The sequence below is a fragment of the Sphaerodactylus townsendi genome, linkage group LG04, assembly GCF_021028975.2.
Source record: "Sphaerodactylus townsendi isolate TG3544 linkage group LG04, MPM_Stown_v2.3, whole genome shotgun sequence".
Taxonomy (NCBI): domain Eukaryota; kingdom Metazoa; phylum Chordata; class Lepidosauria; order Squamata; family Sphaerodactylidae; genus Sphaerodactylus; species Sphaerodactylus townsendi.
Genome location: NC_059428.1, coordinates 59,746,974 through 59,768,874, shown reverse-complemented (window position 1 = coordinate 59,768,874; position 21,901 = coordinate 59,746,974). Strand labels below are relative to the sequence as shown.

At 40.5% G+C, this 21,901-nt stretch overlaps 1 protein-coding gene across 1 annotated transcript in view; it reads left to right on the top strand.

Moving 5' to 3' along the window:
• The first annotated feature begins 305 nt into the window (after positions 1–305).
• The window catches only part of TMPRSS15 (transmembrane serine protease 15), a 78,431-nt gene continuing 56,835 nt past the window's right edge, over positions 306–21,901 (top strand). The window contains 6 exon segments of the mRNA XM_048494067.1: positions 306–429; positions 2,864–2,985; positions 5,703–5,770; positions 13,777–13,928; positions 18,139–18,184; positions 19,328–19,512. Of these exon segments, the coding sequence (XP_048350024.1) occupies positions 306–429; positions 2,864–2,985; positions 5,703–5,770; positions 13,777–13,928; positions 18,139–18,184; positions 19,328–19,512 (697 nt within the window).

Sequence of the window (21,901 nt, the reverse complement as noted above, 5' to 3'; positions counted from 1 at the left end):
TGCAGAACTGACAACATTTATAACCTTGGGTGTTTCTTGTGTACATATTTTATCTTGAAAATATTATTTTTTTTTAAGTGGCATATATGCTTCCTATGAAAGTATCAACCCTGCACTGGATGACACAGATGAATGACCTGAAATTACCATGTTTAAATGAAGATTAAAGTTCTATTTACCTTTTTAAAATCTCTGTTTTATAAATATCTGTCCACACTGATCATTGTTCTTGTCATCCTTTGATGCATCTGGAGTCAATTCTTAGTCACTGTTTCTAGGTTGAAACGGATATTAAAAAGTCAATAATGAAGAAAAGTATTCCTCTTAATAGTTACGAAATTCTGTTTGCTGTACTCTTCATAATTTTGATGTGTGTTTCCACTGTCTTATTGACACTGCTGTGGCTCATAAATGAAACAAGTCAACAAGGTAAGGAGTTATGTGAATTCTGTGGTAAATCTTCAGACACTTATGTTGCCTTGATTGTTTTAAATATTTGATGCTAACAGTATGATCTACTGTTTTTTAAAAAAATACAGTAAAATTAGTGAAACAATGCTTATTTTGGACCATGATTTTAATTGAAAAAATCAATAAAGTACTGAAGTATAGAATGCTTTTCTTTCTAAGTAATTGTCTATCTCATTAATTACCTAGAAAAAAGGAAGAACAAATGTGTTGATTGAAGCATCTTGATTTATCACCATGTTCTGTTAAAAGTCATATTTCGATAGTCTGATACCCTATGAGCTGAGAAATCTTACAACCAGTCTAAATGAAATAGCAAATTCTTCCTCCTCCTCCTCTGAAGCTATTATTTAGAATAAAAATACCCTGGAAATCCAATTATGGATTTTTTAACATGCTATCTAGTTTGGCAATCAGAATAAACAATATAACATCTGGGAAATTCATTACTGCATCTCCTCAGAGTTATATTTCACTTAAAATATGTTGTGAAGAGAACTACAAACTGGACCAGAACAGTGACATTAGGAAGAGAAGGATTAACAAATCTGTAATTTTCCAAACTAAAACCCAAAAAATGTGTACTGTTTTATCTGTGGAAAACACTAAAGTCTGTAAGGGAACATGACATCTGAAGAAAGGGGTGGCACCTTTTCTTCCATAACAGTTTCAATTCAATGTATAGATCCCCACAACTACTTAAGTAATAACATCAGGTGATCCAATCAAGTGTAATTCTCTCCTTACACTCTATTAGGAAATTCAAGTTTTTGACATCAGAACTGGGACCAAAAGACATTTATGTCCAGAACACATGAGACTTGCCACAGATTTGCTGCCAAATATAGCTCTTTCATGGCAAGTTATCCTTGTCCTGAGTGCTGCCATGCTGTTTGTCTCAGCATATATATCAAATATATATCAAATCAAAGCAGTCTTTTAAAGCTGCACATCAGAGAAGTATGACTGGGACCTGGAGGAACATAGTTAATCATTCTTACAATACTGTAGGAGTGTATGGTTTTGTAGTATAATTTCTTGTATTGGATGAAAGCAGCTGCCTAGCCATTGTTCCCCTGGCCAGTTATGCATTCAGATATCAACTAATTTTAATGATTACCTTTTCTTTAATGTTGTTATATAACTAATTTGAATGGAAAATGAATGCTTATTTTAGAGAAAATAATGGTTACTTTTGAGAAAAAAGAAAATTTCAGTTTCTAAAATTTATCAGGAAAATCATTTAATTGAAAGCTACAATCCCTGTGAATTTAATCATTTGAGTGATGATAAGACTACAGCTCAAAAATGAGCTCCTCACTGGAACAAATAGGAATGGAAAAAGAATATAGTGGATCAAGAACATATGATATACTAAAAGTAGAGAAAAAATAATAACATTTTCAATGTACCATGAACTAAAAACATGGATGTATGCTTACTGAACTAAAAAAATGGATGTATGCTTACTGGAAAATGCTTCAGCAACATAGCCAACGAACCCTCCATTACTTAGGCAGTAGTATCACAACTAGTAGCTAGTTGCTTCTAAGATACCGTAAATTACTTCTGCCTTTTTCCTGGCAACTTTGTTTTAACTGCATTACATTGCCACTATATTTTGCATTGTTTAACATGTCATATTTAATCCTTTCAACTTGTTTCAGATTTCTATATTTATTGCATTGTTAGTTAAATGTCTCATCCTGTTGATTGCATTGACTTTATTTAATCTGCCTTGCATCTCAGTGAGAAATAAATAAATGAGGGGTGAGTGTGGGAAGGAGACAGTGATAATGAAAATGGCTTGGACCTGTAGTATATTTCTGCAAATGGGAGGAGGCACTTTTGGCAGTTCTCCTCTCCAGCTTCAGGTGTCTGATCCTGTCTTCAATTAACATATTCCAAATCTGTGGTTTCCATGAGATAAAAATGCCTTTGAATGATACTTCTCATGATCCTTTGTATATCAGGAGAAAAATTTCAGAAATCAATTTGGTCTGTAGTAGAAAATGAGAGGGGAAGATGTCGCATTCAAACATCCTTCAATTAGCAGTATCTAATCCTATAGTCCTGTGATACAAAAAGGCCTTTAGATGTCATGCAAGGAACATGAATAGCCCTTTCTGTGTTAAGCTTAAAGACTCCTAGGAAAATATTGGTACAAGTACAAGCATTTGTGCCCATTCACGCCCAGGTCAAAATTGAACACTAACATCAGGACTGTTGTCAGTTATACTTCATAATTCTGAGATTGTCATAAACAAGTTTTCTTCCATTACTCCTGTGTGAATTCAATTTTAAGTCAGTAAATAAAACAAGAAGAGCGCTAAACAAAATATAAAAGAAATCTATCTTTGTTGTAGTGTACATTTTTCCATTTGATCTATTTCAGGTGAAAACAGTCATGAAGCCCAATGTACATTCACAATGCTGTCAGGAGCATCTTTCAGCTTGGCTTTGCAAGACAAATCATCAACAGCCTTTAAAAGTCTTGCTTTTGATGTCCAGCAAATGGTAAGAATTAGCTGACAATTACATTTAAAACTATTACTAAACGGCATTTTCTTTTTTAAAAAAATGAAAGGTATGCAGAATGCAGGAAATGTAAGTCTCTGTCTTTCTTGGAAACACACACACACACACACACACAAACTCATCAGTAATCAACACCAGGAGTTTTGGAATACTATGCAAAAGAAATTGCCTTTTGAAATCTGCTTGATTTGTGGCTGAGGATTGAAGTTGATGTGGGTACTTTGTATGAAATAGCTGTTCAGGTTTTATTTTTCCCTGACATCCTGGAGTGAAGGTATGACATGAATTGCCAAAGGTCTGCTATTTAAATTGAGCCTTACATTTTAGTGTGGCTGACAAGATTGCCAACATTTTGTATGTCTGATTCATATCATGGCCCAACATTGTTATGGGGATTCACAGTTTTGAGCCTGAATTCTAACCTGTTCCAAGAAAAGCCAAATGACACCCCCCTCATATAACATTTAGTGTTCATTTGATGTTGCCAGCACCAAGAGAGACTTCCTACTCCAATATTCTGGCTCTACAGCTGATTGAACTGGGCAACTTCATTTTTCCCTTAGATGTCTCTGGTGATCAGCAACTTTCTGTGCCCATATGTTACAACAATATGCTTTATTCCTCTCAGAACTAGTTAAAACCTCTTCATTCCCTAAACTCCATGCCTTTTTTAGTATTAATCATTTATTGATAAGGGAGTGCAAAGTAGATGAGAAAAGGTATACTCCATACCAGTTTGACAGAAATTCCAATGTATTCCTGGTTGGCTGCTACGTTTTCACAAAGGCTGGAGGACCATCATACGCTGTAAGAGGTGAGAATGCTGCATATAGCACCCCCTTGGCCAGCACCGGTCGGCCACCGTACATAAGGCACTTAAATCCACTCTGCCCCCTCATGCGTAGATGATGTCACTACCAGGTAGAGTAAGGAACAGGCCACAGTACCATACCACTACCACAGCAGTACATTTGTCTGATAGTATGTTCCCAATTGAGCATGGAGAAAGTACATAAATCTGCTGCGATCAGTTTCATTCTTGACTCTTATATGATTTTTTCCCAGCTAATATAATTCCTCTTTTTCTAAAACAACTGTATCTTCAATGGGACATTAACTCATCAGTTAAAATTCTGGGACAAATATAGGCTACACATATAGGTTTTCAAAATTTTCTTAATCCAAATTGGTTCCAGATGTTTGTGTTCCAAATGATCTGAGAAGAGTTTGTAAGGCAGAGGCAGTACATTAGGAACCCCTCATTGTTCTATTGTTATTTCAAATGTGTGTACACATTGCTAAGTATGCATACATAGTGTTGTGTCTGTCTTTTTAGTTCCTACATGTCTATAAGCCTTCATGATCAGGTGGTTAGATTCCTGGAGGCACCGCTGGAGAACCATAAAGCTGGACTCAGTGGATCATTAGGCTGATCCAGCAAAATTTTCTTGGGCTTTTATCAAGATTTTTTCCCCAGCATTTAAAAAAAATTACATTGATTAAATTTACAAAAATCCTCTAAAAAGCTTGGTGAGATTGTAAATATTAATGTAACAATATTGTTTTAATGTTATTTTATTACAGTGTTTACATAGAAGTTTATCAGACTCAAGTTTATCAATTTATCTGACTCAAATGTACAGTAGTGCTGTGGTGTTCCTCCTCCTCGGCCCCACCCACAGAGCCCTGTCCAGCCCACCTTCCCTCACCCAGGTGGTGTTCGACCCAGTCTAAGGTCTTGACTGCTGACTGGGCATCCCAAGAAGCTTGCATGCTCACAGCTTGCTGGGCTCCTAGGCTTTCCCTAGCAGTAATCCCCTTATCATCCATTCTTTCGCAGCCTCTGCCCCTCTGCCCCACATCTCCCTCACACTATCAGTCCCCTTAGTAATGATGGTCTCTCCTTCCATGCTCTCCTTCTTGCTCACACACCTTCCACTCACCGCCTCCCCATCCCTCTCCTTCTTCCTCTTTAAATACCGTTCCTCCCTTCCTCCTGCCCATGGCCAACCTCCTCCTCCATTCTGCCCCCACCCCCTCCCAACCACTTGGGCCCATCCCAGCTTATTGTTGTCTGCTGGACATCTGACCCCGCCTCCCACCAGCCTGGGCAAAAGGGGCCTGTTTGGACTTGCAGCCGCTTCCCCAGGGACCTCTGGTGTAGGTGTGTCCCAGTGGCTGCAGGGCCCTTGTGGGGCCCACAGGTCCATGAGGCTGGGGGCCTGCTCCCCGCAATCCCTGCAATCCCCCTGAGCCTGCCGAACCCTGGCTCTCCCAGCCATTCCTGGGCTGTGCACCAGACCGGGCTCCTCCCCGGCACCCCGCCACATGGCCTCGCTTCCTCTGGGTGATCTGTCCCAGCGTCTGGAGCTGTGGGATCCCCGAAGTTCCCTTTTGACCCCAGATTAGTGACGGGGGTTGGTGGAGTCAGAGAAGGTGCCCGGAGTGTAGGAAAATTCCCCTTCTCCAAAGGATTTGTGGGCACTCTGTGCTGCTGGAGGGCTGTCTGGGGAGGGGGGGATCTCCTGACCCCAGACAAGTGCTTTGGTTTTGATGATAAAAACCAGTTATTCAATTCCTTTTAATTCATCTGAAAGCTTACTGAAAAAAATACTTATTACATAGATTTCCAGATAGGTATTAACAGTTATTAATACAAGAAAAAAAGATTTTGTCTCCCTCATATTTTGATCTAGGTAGATGATATCTTTCAATCAAGTAAAGTTCAAAATGAGTATAAGAGATGTGAGGTTTTGCAGTTCAGGTGAGTGGACTGACAGACCAAAAGTTCATATTAAGGGTCCCTAATGGACACCATGGCAACATCCAGCATTTTTGGTGTCCACCAAGTGTTTTTTTAAGTGGGTGGGACCAGGAAGATCTTTTCATTAGCAGAACTTCTGATTGACTGGTAGGGATTCCATTGACTGTGCCATTTATTTTAAAAGTTGCCTTGGGAGCAGCGATGTACTATGTTACTGAAGTTAAACTGTGGCAATCATTTTGTGACTGGTTCTGCCTCTTGAAGCAGCCATTTTGTGACAGTCATTTTGCTGCTGCACCTACCACGCCATGTCAGAAGTCCAAATGTGCTTACAGGGTCGGGACTCCTTGGAATATGTTGACTGTATGGGCTGTTATACTTGTAATATTGGAAATGATTGAAGATTGTTTAAAGAACTTGCAGACACCAACTCTTCCTTGCTTGCTTCCAAGAAAGTCTGCTCCATTTACGCTTCTTCTGAGTTTTCCCGGTGTCCTCTGGACTCTGTTTTTCAGCTCATTCTATCTAAGGGTATAACTAAGGCTTAAATAAAGAAAATGGCGAGGGTGTCTCTAGGGATATGACAAAAAGCATAAGGGCAAATTATTTTCAAAGGCAAGTAAAGTTTGAAACTGCTAAAGAGGCTAGTGTTTGGGGATTATTGGATTTTGGTATAAGCAGTGTTAGGTCTGCTGATTAGGCAGGGAGTCCATTAGAGAGGTTAACTTTTTTGGGGGAAAAGACAGAGTTTGGATGCTGTTAAAAAGTAAAAGTCTTTCTGTTGCAGTCAAAGAAAAAAACTGTTTTGTGGGCTGGCTTGCATTCAAAGGCCCCAGGTCTCCAGTTACTTCTTTTTACTGTAATACTGAGAGGGCTGGAAAAAGGAAAATAAAGAAACTACCAAGCCATGACTATCACTAAAATAAACCAGTTGCAGTTGCTTAATGGTTTTCATCAAACTTAATGTATGGTTCCTTCAAGCTTACAATCCCCTCATAATAGATGAAGTGAATGCCAAGTACCACCCTGAGTCTAGTCATTGTTCTCATTGGGAGACTAAGTGGTCCTAAAAACCTTAGTTATATTAACATATATATTGGGGAGGACACTTTGTATGTCATGGAATTTAAGTTCCTTGTTTCTAGGACTGGAAACTGGTTGTTGTCCCAGACACAGCCATAAAAACTACAAACAGATCACCTGGAACTTGATACCTAATAAAATCATATAACAGATTATTGAGTAGTTCTGTGGACTTCTTGAAAGAAAGTATTGCTCACTGGGGAGGGATCGTGGCTTTTGTAGTAGAGAATTTGCTTGGCAAACAGGAAGTCCCAAGGTCAGTCCCTGATATCTCCAGTTTTAGGCAGTGTTTAAGACTTTTCTGTCTCTGACTCTGGAGAGCCACTGTCTGAGTAGATGGTGCTGGCCCTGATGGACCAATACTCTGATTCAGTATAAAGCAGCTTCATGTGTTCATGTGAACTAGAGTGTTTTTTTTTATTTTAAAAAGTTGTGCTGGACTAAACTTACGTACTTTTTGATAAAAATAATTTGTTTGATAGACCCCTGGAATGCTGCAGATACAATGTGTCTTGATTTCAGCAAAGCATTTGACAAAATATCTCATGACATCCTTGTGATCTCATTTACATGTTACACAGATGTAATTGATGTAACCGAGAAGAAAAATCATAGTTGCATTCCTAGGTAGACAGTAATTTCTGTAGCTTTTGTTTGCTTTCTTGGCATTAGACTAGTGTGTTTCTTTCATTTTTAATTGTAATAATTATGAAAATGGGGGTTCCTAATTGTCATAGTTAATATGAAAATGAAACAAATTCCCCATCTAATCAGCCTGTAACAACCACCACCCCCCCCAATGATTTCATTCATTTTGTTCTGGTTTCTTTTGTTATTGTGGTTGCTGTGTTTACTAATATATTGCATGAAGAGGCATTTTAGTGTAAGCTCTTCCTGTATTTTGCCTCTTATAGAGCTTGGACAATATAAAAAAATAATGTAAACATTAATGTAAATGATTCTTTTGTCCACAGGGTGGTGTAGTGGTGAACCAGGTTTGTTTCCCCTCTCCTTCACATGAAGCCTGACAAGTGACCTTGGCCCAGTCACATTTCTCTCAGAACTCTCTCAGCCCCACTTACCTCACAAGGTGTCTGTTGTGGAGAGAGGAATGCAAGGCAATTGTAAGCCACTTTTAGCTTCCTTAAAGATTGAGAAAAGCAGGGTGTAAGAACCAATTTTTCTTCTACATGAGAATATTGATAGGATCTATCATACTTGGAGATTTTGGTATTCTTTTCTTTGAAGAAATATTTACATTGTTATTTCAATCCAGAGAGTATAAAATTAGACTGTTTTATGAGAAAAAGTTATGCTGTATACTTTGGAGCAAGCTAGTTCTTTTTTATTTCATCCTTGGAACACAGATGAGTCATCAAGATAGCAACAGAAGCCTTTGTTTACTCAGCATTCCCTCTGCGTTATCAGAATCATTTGAGAAATTAAAGGGAAGAATATTGTCACTTCTGCTTTGTGCTCTGATAGGTTTAATCACCACTGCCATAAAAGTGTCTGTGGCAGTCTTCTAGCCCATATTCTTTGAAATTAAAAAGGTCACAATTGATTTTTTCCTCACCAAGAGAAAATTTTATTCAGTTGAGTAAGCATGATTATTGTCACAGATCATCTTCAACCCAGATCTTTCTACAAGGTAAATCAGCTGCATAAGTGAGAGTTATTGAAACCGAATAGCAGTTTCCAAAAGGCAATCAAATATCCCAAAACAATGCTCAATTAAAAAAAAGCAGTTGCAAGCTATCTTTGGATGTCACATACAAGTAACATCATGGTGTTTTTAGCATCCCTAGTGCGCTGTTTTCCACCCGTGCAGAAACAGCCCAGGTTTTAATAGATTTAAAAAAAAAAACAGAAAAGGAAGGAATAATCTCTCAATTCATGCAAACGTAACAAGCTTTTTTTTTTTAAAAAAGAATGATATCTGAGATCTCATGAGATTGCCTCATGAGGTCTTGGGTTGCTAGGCAACTTCATGCAACATTACCAAAGCCCTGGCCTTACATGGCCTGTTCTGTGATAACAGAAGCATCTAAGTCAGTAAGTCAACAGAAGGATGCTAAATCACTTAGGCCGTTTATGCACGGCCTCCAGTCGCTTCCCCACGGGCGCAGAGTTTCACCGGCGAAAGGGATACTGTTCACGCACGGAAGCCGCTATGCAGCGAGCATGCAGGGGAGGTCGGCAGAAGGTGAGCTGCTCAAGATCGAGCAGACGCCTCTTCCTTCCTCCATTTTAGCCAGCCGTTGACCAAGGTCAGCCTGCGAGTCTGCAGCCCATACGCTGCCCCCCCACCCCTGGAGGTCGGAGGACGAGTGCGGGCGGGAACTGCCACGCCCGCAGACCCACGGTAGCGACACGTAGGAAGGGAGGAGGGAACAGTTTTCCGCGGCGCTGTTCGCAATCACGCCGTTAGGGAAGATCGCGCCTCCCCAACAACAACCCTTTAAAGGGTTGTTGTTAGTTTAGGGCTGGCCTGAGGCCGCCATGGGAGGGGAAGCGTGATTTGAATTACGCCGGGCTGCCGCGCTGGTGCAGCAGCGGCCTGTGTAACGGGCGGCTCCGGGGCTACAAGCACTGCCTTAGTGAACGTCAGATTTGGGGTCAGTGCATAAAGCTGCCTACTGCCCAATCCAGAGGGCTGATCAACTTCCCCTCTGGAGATGGCATGGGCTTACACCAGCAGAAATGCCATCTATGGAGCACTTACTCAAGCAGATGGGCAAAAGTGTTGGTGCCCAGCCACTGTGGTGCCCTGCAATGCCTGGCCATGGCATCCAGCCTCATGTTGGCACATCCATATCACCGAATAGAGTAAGTGCACCCAAGACAGCTAGCCAAATACGGACCGAAAAATCATGTGACTCACGTGTGCTGCACAGTGGCTTATTTTTCACATGATTTTTCAGTCCGTATTTGGCTAACATCCATATCACCCCCAGCTGCATAACCATGGTGAGGGCATTCTGGGGGTGTCCAAGGGAGGGGACCAACCTTAGTTGACCTTGGTTGACCTCTGGAACCCAATTGGCCCTCGTGGGCTGATGGAGTGACCAGCAAAGACACACCACAATTTTAGTGGTGTGTCTGTATTCACCCCATGGGGATTTCAAGGGGAGTTCTCTTTTTTACCATTTTCAGGCTTCCTGCACCACAGGGGAGCCCTTTGGAGCAGGTGAAATGGTGCCAAAGTGGCATGGTCCTTGCCTACCTGACAGCTTTGGATTGGGCTGCAAGTGTATCAATTTTCTCCAATCCCTCTCAGTTTTTCACCTTGAGTAACCATGCAAAGAAAGCAGCAAGGTGAAGCTACTTTATTCTGAAACAGACTATTGGCTACTCAGACTGACAGCAGCTCCCCATGGTCTCAGGCAGATCACCTGTTATCTGAAATCTTTTAACTATAGATGCAAGGATTGAACTGGGAACCTTCTGCATAGCAAGTATATGCTCTATGGCCCCTCACATATAGAAGGATGTAGAAGGATTCTGAATATTGTTATTATTTTGAAGATTCTGATTATTTTTAGAAAATTAGGTTAGATATGCTGAAGTCATTAGATTGTATCCAGTTAAGTTTTTCATTAAATATTGCCAAATTATCCTCCCTACCACTGTCTATCATGGTATTTATATACATGCAGGTGCCAAAATATCCAACATAGCCCTAGTTGGTAGTTAAAAGGGAATGTTGATTTCTTTTTTAACTGCAAAAACTTGGTTAGAACCAGCTCATTAAATAAACGAAATTATTTGTTGAAGTTTCACAATATCTAAGTGCACACATCCCTTGTGTAGGAAATAATACTAAATCTACATGCTAGACATTACAGGTTCATGGGTCAGACCTGTGGATGCTGTTGCCATTTGAGAGCTGAACTCAACCATTTAAAAATGTTCCAGGGACCATCTTGATCAGCCTACAGCAAGGGAGACCAGGTGATTTTTAGCCCCCACCCCCACCCCAAGTGCTGAAATAGACACTGGCCCTATTGCACAGCTCAAATAAGACATCCTGAGGACAGGAGAAAAAGGTATCTTGGGGGAACTCCATGCACCTTCCCCTCTCAAATACCTTATTTCAGTTCAAGGCATCTTTTTTTAAGTTACTAAAATGTAGACTTGTTTCCAGACATCATCTGCAAGTCATCTCCTGCTTGCTGTGCAGAACTCAGGAACTGAGGAGCCATCTTATTTTTCCTGCCCAACAGTTAAAACTGCCTTTGTCAGTTTGCTCCTTCGCTTGCACCTGACATTTTATGTAGTGCAGTGATTTTTTGTGCCTGGAGCCATTTGTTGAAGATTTCCCCAGGATGTTTGCTCTGCGGGCTCTGCTGCTAGGCACCTTTTAAGCTCCCCAAGGTACATGGTTGCACTTACCTTGTTCTGCTGATTCCAACAATATATAGTTGTTTCCCCTTTATTAAAAAAAAATCAATGAACTGCCTTTGAAGACCCGCAGACCAACTTCAGAATTCATGCCAATTTTCATATCAGCTGATTACATACGAGGCATCTGCTGTGCAATTAGGGCAAATGTGTATCACCACAAGATTTATTTTATGGACATATTACCTCAAGCCCTGCTTTCACTTTTTATTGTCCCCAAGGCAAGCAAGACCACATCTAGCACAACTTTAATTTTGCTTCATAACCAGACCAGGCAGATTTGACAGTGAGCATAGCTTTGCCCCATACATCTTCCCTTTGTCCACAGTCAGCCCACCTAGTCTCACTCCCCACTCCCTCACACTGCTTTGCATGCTACTCCCTCCTCCTCCTCCATGTTGCTTACTCCTTACCACTTCTCTAAATGGTTATGTTGATACAACAATATAGTAACAAAACAATATAGTAACAAAAGCAAACAAAGAGTTGGCTTTTGCTTTCAACTGGTCTGAAAAGGAGCACATCCATCTTACCATCTGAGCTGGAGCAGCAAGCAGTGAAGGATAGCATTGCCTTGCCCCATTCATGACAGGTTAGGTTTAAATGGCAGAAGTTAGTTCTAAAATGGCATCGACATCCATGGCTAGGACACATGGACACCATAAGATCTAGATTTGTCCATAGATAAATTGATACCCATATATGGAATTGATGCAAATCAGATATAATAGGGTTGCTGATACACCTTTTCAGGGTCAAGTTAATTATTGATCTCATTTATAACTCTGAGAAACATGTCAGAAAAACAAAACAGTTTGACTAATTTGGGTAGTTCTACCTATACAATTACAATTTGTGATTTTCTCTAACAAAAAACACTGATCACTAAGAACTTCTATTGTTAAAAAAATACCATTGTTAAAAGAATATTGCTCCCGCTATATTAGTAATGATGGGCCATCATCCATTCAGACAATTGAGACAATTTAATTGAATACTTGAAGTTTAATTTCTGCTTAAATTAAACCTCCACACTCCAATTTACTGACTGCTCTTTTATGGTAGTTGAGATTGTTTTCTTATTTTTACTATATTCACACATTTTGAATGCTAATTTTCACCTTCATATGAGTTATTTTTTGTGAACTGACATCTAGTATTTTTGTTGTAAAAACTATTATTTAACATCATTTTTTCTGAATATTTTGCAAACTCCATAAATTGAATTAAATAATAAATTAAATCATCTGAAAATATTTTAACTAATAATGAACTGGAAAATTAACTTTAGAATCCTAAGAACACTCTTCTGGGAGAAAGTCCCATTGACCTGAGTAGAATTCTGAATAGACTTGTTTGGATTGCTCTTTGGCCTCTTCTGCACATGCAGAATAATGCCCATCCAATCAACTTTCACAGTTGTTTGAAAGTGGATTTTGCTATTTTGCACAGTAAAATACAGCTTCAAAGTGCATTGAAAGTGGATCAAAATGCATTATTCTGCATTTGCAGAATCAACCGATCAACCAGATGTTCGGGACACATTTAAAAATAAAAGCTGAACTGTCAGGGCCCTTCTACTCACTCAACATCTTCTGTCCCTCACCACTTATCAGTCAAACACCCATGACAGTTATCAAAAGAGTAGGTGGGCTGCTAGGACAATTATCATTGACTTTCCTCTCATGTCTACTGATACACACACACATTCTTATAAGCAATGAGAAGTCCAGGGAAAGTGTAACAGAATTTAGTTCCCTTGGAATCTGAAGAAATACTGAAGTTTATGTGTAATATTGGTTTATCTGTAAGTATGCAATAGAGCATATTAGAAGAAAATATAGAAGAAGAAGAGTTTGGATTTATATCCCCCTCTTTCTCTCCTGTAGGGAGCCCCAAAGGGGCATACAAACTCCTTTTTCTTCCTTTCCCACAACAGACATCTTGTGAGGTAGGTAGGGCTGAGAGAGTTCCAAAGAACTGTAATTAGCTCAAGATCACCCAGTTGGATGTAGCAGTGGGGAAACAAATCTAGTTCACCAGGTAAGACTTCACCACTTAGATGGAGAAGTGGGAAGCAAACTTAGCTCCCCAGATTAGAGTCTGATCTTAACCACTACACCATGCCAGTTACTGAAAACAGGCAGTAAAACTGCTTCTCTTGCTTTACTTTCTGAAAACTAACCGAACAACAAGAAATTAACTTTAGCTAACTCCAATTAAAATTTGGAAGCCTTAATTTCTCTGTATCCAGATTCATACCTATCCTTCAAGCTAAAGGGCACTACCTGCCAAAGGCAGGGGGAAGTTTATATAGAGCCCTTTGGGGATGGGGCGGTATATTAAATTAAATAAATAATAAATAAAAATATTTATAGGAACATCAATGCTTTTTTTTTTGGTTAATTCAGCTATGTATTATTTACCCAGGGATAGGTCTGTTCACTACTATCGGGACACAAAATTTGTAACAGCCCTGTTTTGATGGCTAATTTCTTTTGATATTGATTATTTGGCAGAAATGGCAGTGTTATTGTGGTACTCAGTCTCTTCTTTGTACAATGGTTATCCGACATAAAGATACAAAATGAACTGTCTTTGGGCATTGAAGGAAATAAAAGTGTCCATCTGCAGACTTTCATCATTGATGTGAACAGCATACAAGTAACAGGTAATAATTATTTATTTTTAAGCCTTGAAACATCTCATTTGATTAATTACTTTTATTGTTCCTTCTCAGTCCAAAATGGTATCTACACAGGTATATTATCTACTACAGCCAGGAACACTTTCATAATGGGCAAAGCCATTGGCATTTCCCTCCATCAGACATTTTAAATCTGGGTAGGCTGCACTTGTCTACAAAGCATTAACAATAATTAATTTTTGGCTCTTCAAGTAAGATTCCATGGAACTTTCTATTAATAAGGATGTGAAGTATAGAAAAAGGGTGAACCTACATCTCATGCTAATTAAAACCAATAAAGCTTAAAGGCTACCCAGAGATGCTGGCACTAATTGGTTTACTGTATTACATTGAAAACACTTGAATTTTCAAGTAATAGTTACCCTGACAACCAATGCCAAGTCTGATTTTAATACAGTGTAAAATATGCAGTGTTTGAGCAACCCTTACATTCTTATATTCTAATTGTAGTTTGCCAAATTTTTAGATACTTAAATCAAGTGACTAGAGTTAACAGGCCAGATAGATCTTTCTACAAATCTGAACAACGCCCTAGGTTTGCAGGAAAAAACCTAAAATCTAAAAAAAAATACATTGAAGTGGTTAAAAACCTAAAATGATGAAAGGAGAACCTGTAGCTTTAACAAATCAATTCTCTCATGGCTGTTGCTAGGCAACAACATCATTTCAAGCTTGTGTTTTTGTTTTATTTTGTTTTTAGTAAAAGGCAGGGAAAGAGAGCTGTTTTCACCTTTGAGGGATAATTCATTGGGACCACTCCTGACAGCAATCACTGGGTGACTAGATATCACCTGACTTGTGTGATTCACATAGGCCTGAATGCTTTTTACTCTTCAGCTCAGCCACCCTACGAAGCCAGTATGGTGTAGCAGATTGAGACCCCTTCCGCACATGCAGAACAATGAACTTTCAATCCACTTTCAACACACTTTGCAGCTGGATTTTACTGTGCAGAATAGCAAAATCCACTTGCAAACAATTATGAAAGTGGATTGAAAGTGCATTATTCTGCATGTGTGGAAGGGGCCAGAGCTTCAGTGGAGTCTGTGAGATGCAGTTTTGAATCTCCATATTGCCATGGAAGTTCACTGGGTGATTTTGGGTCAGTCATACTTGACTTTCAGTCAAACCTGCCTTGCAGCATTGTTGAAAGGAGAAAAAAAAGGAATGGATGAGAATAATGTAAGCTGCTTTGGTAACCACTGTGGAGAAATGAAGTAAATAAATAATAAATGTAGCTGAAAATGGGAGGCAGATAAAAGGTAGATTGGTGAATACCTGAGAAGGTGAAAATGAGGAAGGGAAATGGGAGAGGATACAGGGGTTGACAGGAAAAGGGGAAGAAAAATTGTGTGGGGATGGGATAGAGGGGATAGTGAAATGCCCAAACAAGTTCTTGAGGATTCCCTACTATCAATGTGGACCTAACCACATGTCAAGCCTGGATATAGGAGGGGGTGTTTTGCAAAGTTCCTTTCACTTTTTCAGGTACTTGGCTATATTTCGACCTGGGCTTGAATGTCTACTGCTGCTCAAGTCTGGGTTTCTCTGTACTGTACTGTTCTCATGTGGGGGTGGGGATGTGTGGGGCATATTATCAAATGCTTGACGTCTTTTTGCCCAAATAGTCTTTCTCCTTGTTCTCTGAAGTTTGCCAATAAAATCCTTGAACCAAATGAGTGTTTATTGGGTCCTGAACCAGGGATCTGACATTAAGACAATTCTGCCATTAATTCTGACCTCATGCTGTGGCCAATGGATGAGGTCCAAGATACCACATCCAAGGGTCTGCAAGCCTCCAGAGGTGTCCCGGAGGAGATGGTCTGTACCCCTGGAATGTTACTCCACCAGGCAGTAGAGACCCGACCTGAAGCGGAGACAGCCACACTGGGCCTGGAGAGATTCTACATCACTGAACCAGAGGAGCGACCTGACAGTCAGGGGTCAGATGTAGGCTCAGTCATTTGGAGCAGTGCGCCATCCAAGAAAGCCGAACTGGGCTTGGGGAAGCTCTGTTCCGCAGGTTGGGGGCACTCCCTCACCTGTGAGTGGAGACTAAGTCCAAAAGGAGAAAGAGTTCTGCCTGGCTCATCCGGCCAGTGAACCAGTGCTATACCAAATCGGATGAGGAGGAGAAGGTCTGGCAGCCTCCGGGGTCCTTTGCCAGAATGCTAGCCTTTGGCACCAGAAGCGGGATGATCTCCATAAAGAGATCTGTCAGATGAATCATGAGATATATCTGCTCATGGCTTGTGCTGAGGCCGCAAAGGCAGTGAATACTCGACCTGCGAACAGTGAACTACAGGGTGGCTGCCCAGGCAACGCAAGTTCTCACCTGGTGCCAATTGTTGGGGTGCAAGGACAGTTCAGTCAAATGGTAGCACAGCGGCTACCACCTCCGCCTCCACCACCTTGAGTTGTGCCAGCCCCGCCAGCACAAGCAGCACTGCAGGTGGTAGGAATACCTGCCCCAGTGGCACCCTGTCAATGGAAGCTGAAGTCAATTACTGACTCTTGATGGCATGCAGCTAATACCTGCACCAGCCTCATGAGTCTTGGTGTGATAATGTAAGGGTTTGGTACCCCAGTCAATAACAAGACTTGAGAATGGCTTCAGGAGCTTTATTAGAACTGTGTCTGACCTCTATGGCCAGGTAGCTGAGACTGAGGCCCCAGCTCCCTGGCCCCAGTATAAACCTTATAGTTGCAGTCAGTTAACCCCCACCTTTGCATTCCCCCCATATCAGCATGAGAAAGGACAGTTGAAGACAGTTGCAGTAGATACATTGTTTTGGGAATGGCTTGGCTTCTCCCTGGGAAGGGGTGATTAGGGAGAGTCGGTGGACTCCATTCACTACATTACTGCAGTAACAAAAGGCAGGGCCTCTGGCCTTGGGCAATGCTAATATGAGTCCAGCTGCAGCCAGACATGCCCGGGCATGTCTTGTGCATTTTGGCAGGTCCAGAATGGCGAGGCCTGACAGATACTTGATGCCTCTCTATCAATGGAGGCTTAAGTCATTCATGGCTCACCAGGATTTTGATCATCTGTGCCAGATGAGATTATTGGTGCCCTACTTGTCCCAAACTGACTTAGATACAGTGATCCATGCAACAGTCCCCTCTAGATTGGACTACTGCAATTTGTTTTGTGCAGAGCTGCCCTTTGGTTTGCTCCATAAGCTCAGACTGATGCAGAATATGAGAACGCAGGTCCTTAACAGGACCCATTGGCAGATATATATATAATCTATGCTTTGCCAGCTGCATTAGCTTCAGGTGGGAGACCAAATCAAGTTCAGGGTTTGGCTGTTGACCTTCAAAGCCCTAAATGGTCTGGGTATGTCCACAGTGGATGCTATGATCAGCAAATATCAATTTACTGGTGGTCCCTAATCCCCAAAAATGTCTGGCAGGCATCAAGCGGGGCCAGGGCATTCTCGGTCCTGGCCTCGCTTGGGGGAATACATTGTCTAGTGAAACCCAAACCCTACAGAACTTGGTAAAAGTCCTCAGGGTGTGTAAAACAGAGCTATTCCACATGGCTTATGGTAAGGCAGCTATAGTTGTACCATGTGAATCTTCTCCTCCCCTCTATTGTTGATATTGGCAGAATAATTTTAATAAAAAATGATTTCATGTGCTGTCTGCATTTTCATGTGCTGATTGTATTTTAAATGTTGTAAGCTGCCCTGGGCCTACCAGAGAAAGGATGGCATGATATATATAATAAATTAAAATTAGTAAAAAATATGTGAGTCCTAGATAAGCACCTTGAATTGAATTTGGATATAAACTGGTAGCCAATGTGGCAGTTTCAAAATAGTCAAAATGTGTTCCTATCAGCAAGTCCTGACAATAATTAGGATGCCATGTTCTGAATCTCTTGATATTTTTGGATTGTCTTCAAAGGCAGTCCAGTGTTATTGCAGTAATCCAGCTATGAAGTTATAGAAGCATGGCCAGGTCAGTTAAGTCTAATAAAGGAAAACACAGGGAAGCAGCTGAAAGAAGGCACTCTTAGCCACCAAATGAACTCACTTTTCAATAAGAAAGTCCATGAACTTTCTTGTCACTAATGTCACTAATAATGCCTCGCATTATTGTATTCAATTGTAGCAGGGACAATTGCTTCAGAAACAACTGCTGATATGTTTTTGTGTTTGCTTTACAGATTTGGGAACATACTCTACCAGCCCTCCTCTGGCAACTGCAGGTTAGTGAATACAATATGACAAGTGGAGGGATCAGAAGGGACTTGTGGGGCAGCTAATTTTTCCCTCCCCCACTATTTCATCTTTCTCTTCTGTGAAACTTCCATACCTCTCCCCTTTTTCTGCTTCTCTTCCCCATCCACCAGTGAACCTGTCTCCCAAGAGTCAGTTCTCTGCACAAGCATGGACAATGCTCTCTTTTTAAAAAGTTTTTTAAAGCCTTCCCTCTTTTTAAAGATTTTGTATTTTGTCTGCAAACCTTTGCCCTTTCCTTCCAAGTTGAAGAAAAATCTTACTTCTGTCAACATGCCCCCAGTCCATGGATCTAAGTTTCTACAGATTTGACCACATTGACCACATTTATTAATATGGCTTTGTATCAATTATTCTTAATACCCAAAGAGTATAAACTATATATTTCCAGGAGCTTAAGTCTATTTTTAAAGCACCATTGAAAATGCATTTTTAACTGACAAAATAAGTTCAAAAATAAAGGGGAAATTCTTTTAGATAGTGCAGTCTGAATATGTATAATTTGTTTTGGGGGAAAAAGCATTTGAACTGGAGAAAAGTTTTTTTAAGACACGTCTTTCCCACTTTAAAACTGCTAATAGTGCAAACAGTCCAATTTCAAACCTATTAACTGAAATGATCATGGCTTGAGATTAAATTTCTTCCCGTCTTGTAAGGAGCTGACCAAAACATGATTTTGCATGTACATAGTTTACTTTTTAGAGATTAATGGACTCCATCACATCTGTTTGGGCTCTGAGAATGGAACAAAACATTTTGAAATTGACTCATATGGTTTGTCTCCAGTAGATGGCATTGTAATGTAATTTTTCTGAAGTTACAAGATTCAAGTAAGTGGTCAGTCAGCATGAATACTAGTTTTTGGTATACAACTGCTGGTGCAAATGGGGAGTGTGTGAGGACTTAAGAACATAAGAACATAAGACTTCAATCTAATTGTTTTCTCAGTTTTCAAAAAGAAGTCTGACACATATGCAGTAACATATTAAGATGTTTTGTGCTTTTACATTGTTATGTTAAATATAGATTGAGCCAGTGATTAAACTACATTACTGTGCACTTTTGGCAAAATAGTTCTTTGGTGACAGAGAGATACTGCTCTGAGTGGCATTCAAGTAAGTCAGGCAAGTCAAGTAAGCATTCCAGAATAATGTAATTTCTCATTTAAAAATTAATTTCAGTTAAATGTTTACCTCCTAATGACCTTTGTGCTGATGGTATAAGCTGCATTAAAAAGGACAAATTTTGTGATGGAATACGAGACTGCCCGGATGGTTCTGATGAATACAAGAAAGCATGTGGTACGTATTTAAGCAGCTGCAATTAATCGTTGAATTTCTTTGAATAACCTTATATTGTGATCTATTAAAAATCTACTAGAAGTAATATTCTTTTCCCCAAGTGTAATGAATATTCTTTTACCAAGAGTAATAAAGAATATCTTATTTTATGTGTGTGGCATTCTGCCTCCCCTGCCGCCAGCAGGGCCCCCACCTATCCCTTCCCGGGCGCTGTCAGGCCCATTCTCACCCCTGGAGATTGAGGTTTTTCCTAAGTTGGTTACTCAATGTACCCACAGAGTGGCATGGCTTTCCTTGCAACGGAGTCCCTCCTCAGCCCCTCTTCCGCGGAGTACTGGGCCTACCCTGTCCCTTCCTTAAGGGGTGGGCCTATCCACTTCCTCTGGTCTGTTGCCTCCTGCAACTTTTTTTGCTCCTTTTCTTTCTCCCCCCACACTCCTCCTTCTCTATCTTTTCTCCGCTTCCTCTGGTCTCTTGCCTCCTGCAGCTTTTTCTGCTCCTTTTCTTTCTCCCCCACCCTCCTCCTTCTCTGCCTTTTATTCCCTCTCCTCCCCCTCCTCTCCTTGTCTCTCACCTCCTCTTCCACACTTCCTTACATCCTTTTATCTTTCCCCAGCCCTTGGACTCAATCGGCTCGGCTGCTACGGATCCCTCCCCTGGCCCTACCGGGCCACACCCCCTCCTTCGTAGCCCATGCCCATTCTGCTGGCTGAGCCTCGGGTTTTCTCCAGAGGGCAGAATCAGGGTGGGATCTCCAATGCCCATCTCAGTGTGGCCGGGTTTCCCTGCAGCTCCGCCTCCTGCTTCCTGCTTGGTGCAGCCATTGGGTACAGTGATGGATGAGTCTCTCCTCTTGACCTCGGCCTCCGGGCTGGCAAGATTGCCCAGTGAGTTGGGGGAGAGAAGCACAGCCATTGTGGTTTGCGCAGCTGTTGGGGTTTGCCTGGCTTGTTGGCCTTCCCACCGGGAGTTCGTCTGGGGCTGGGGTTGTCCCACAGGCTGGGTCACAGCCACGCGTGAGCCCCTGACAATGTAAATTATTATTATTCTGTCTACAAATGTATTTTGTATTATTATTGTTGTTGCTGCTAATTAAATTTCATAGACCACCCACCCCCAAAGGTTGTCCTTTTTTATTATTTCCAAAACATTCAAAGTAAATTCATATCAAATACTTCTGCATACATTTGGCACATTTAGAATCTATTTCTTATGGTTAAATATTTATTTATTTATCATCTGCTAGTTACTGATATAAGTACTTTCCCTGCGGGAATTCAGATCTTGTATTGTAATTCCAATCTAGATTATTATTGATTAATTCTTTTGAAACAGGAAAAAAATCCTTCATACTTCCTAATATGTTAATGTTAGCACATAGTTTAAGAATGACTTCAATAGCCATGTGAAACAAGGAGCAAGCAGTATAGTGTACAGATGAAAATGACAAAAATAATAAGAACAAAATCTGCAGATAGAGTTGTTGGGATGGGAAAATACCTGGAGATTGTGGGGGTAGATTTGAGGATAGCAAGGTTTGAGGAGCGGATGGATTTCAATGGGATATAGGTCCACAGATTCCACCTTGCAAAGTGGCCATTTTCTCCAGGTGAAATGATCTCTGTTGCCTGGAGATCAGTTGTAACAGCAGGAGATCTTCAGCCACCACATGTAGGCTAGCAATCCTATCAGCAGACCTATTAAAATTTGGAAAAAAATGAGTAAATTTTGAGATACAAATGTATACCATAGTGCCATATTTTGTGTAAGTTTATTTTAATTTAGGTTTTGTTTTGTTTTTTGCTTTTCACTCATATCTCATTGCCAACATGACAACATATTTTTCCCATAGAGAAGAATGGCATTTGTAGTGATTTTACAGTTACCTGTGCCCACCAAATAATATATTTCTTTCAAAGAACTATGTCTGACACCATCCAGCCTGCATTACAATTCCCTGTAGTGATACTTAGGTTGAGCATATGGTAAAAGTATAAAAGCATAACCTAGAAATTGTATAATTGTAACAGTTTTTTCAGGCTCAGAGTTCAGTAAAATCAATTAACTTCTCACTTGACATGTAGACAACAGGTGACATCACTTCCCAGTTTTAATGATAAAATAATCCTGAAATGAGGTGACACCACAACCATCACAGAATTACCTTAGTTCAGCTACAGGAAGAAAGAATCACAGCCTGAAATACATTTAGTACAAAAAAAGTTTAAAAAAATTCTGGAGGCATGTAGAAATCAAAACAGGGTTTCATTAATGTGATGTTCTCTTGAAAAGAAGCCATGAAGCATATCAAAATAAATGAGAAATGTAAGCATGATAAAAGGATAGCCTCTTCGGGCATTCTTCCTACTAAACAGCTCTAACAATTACT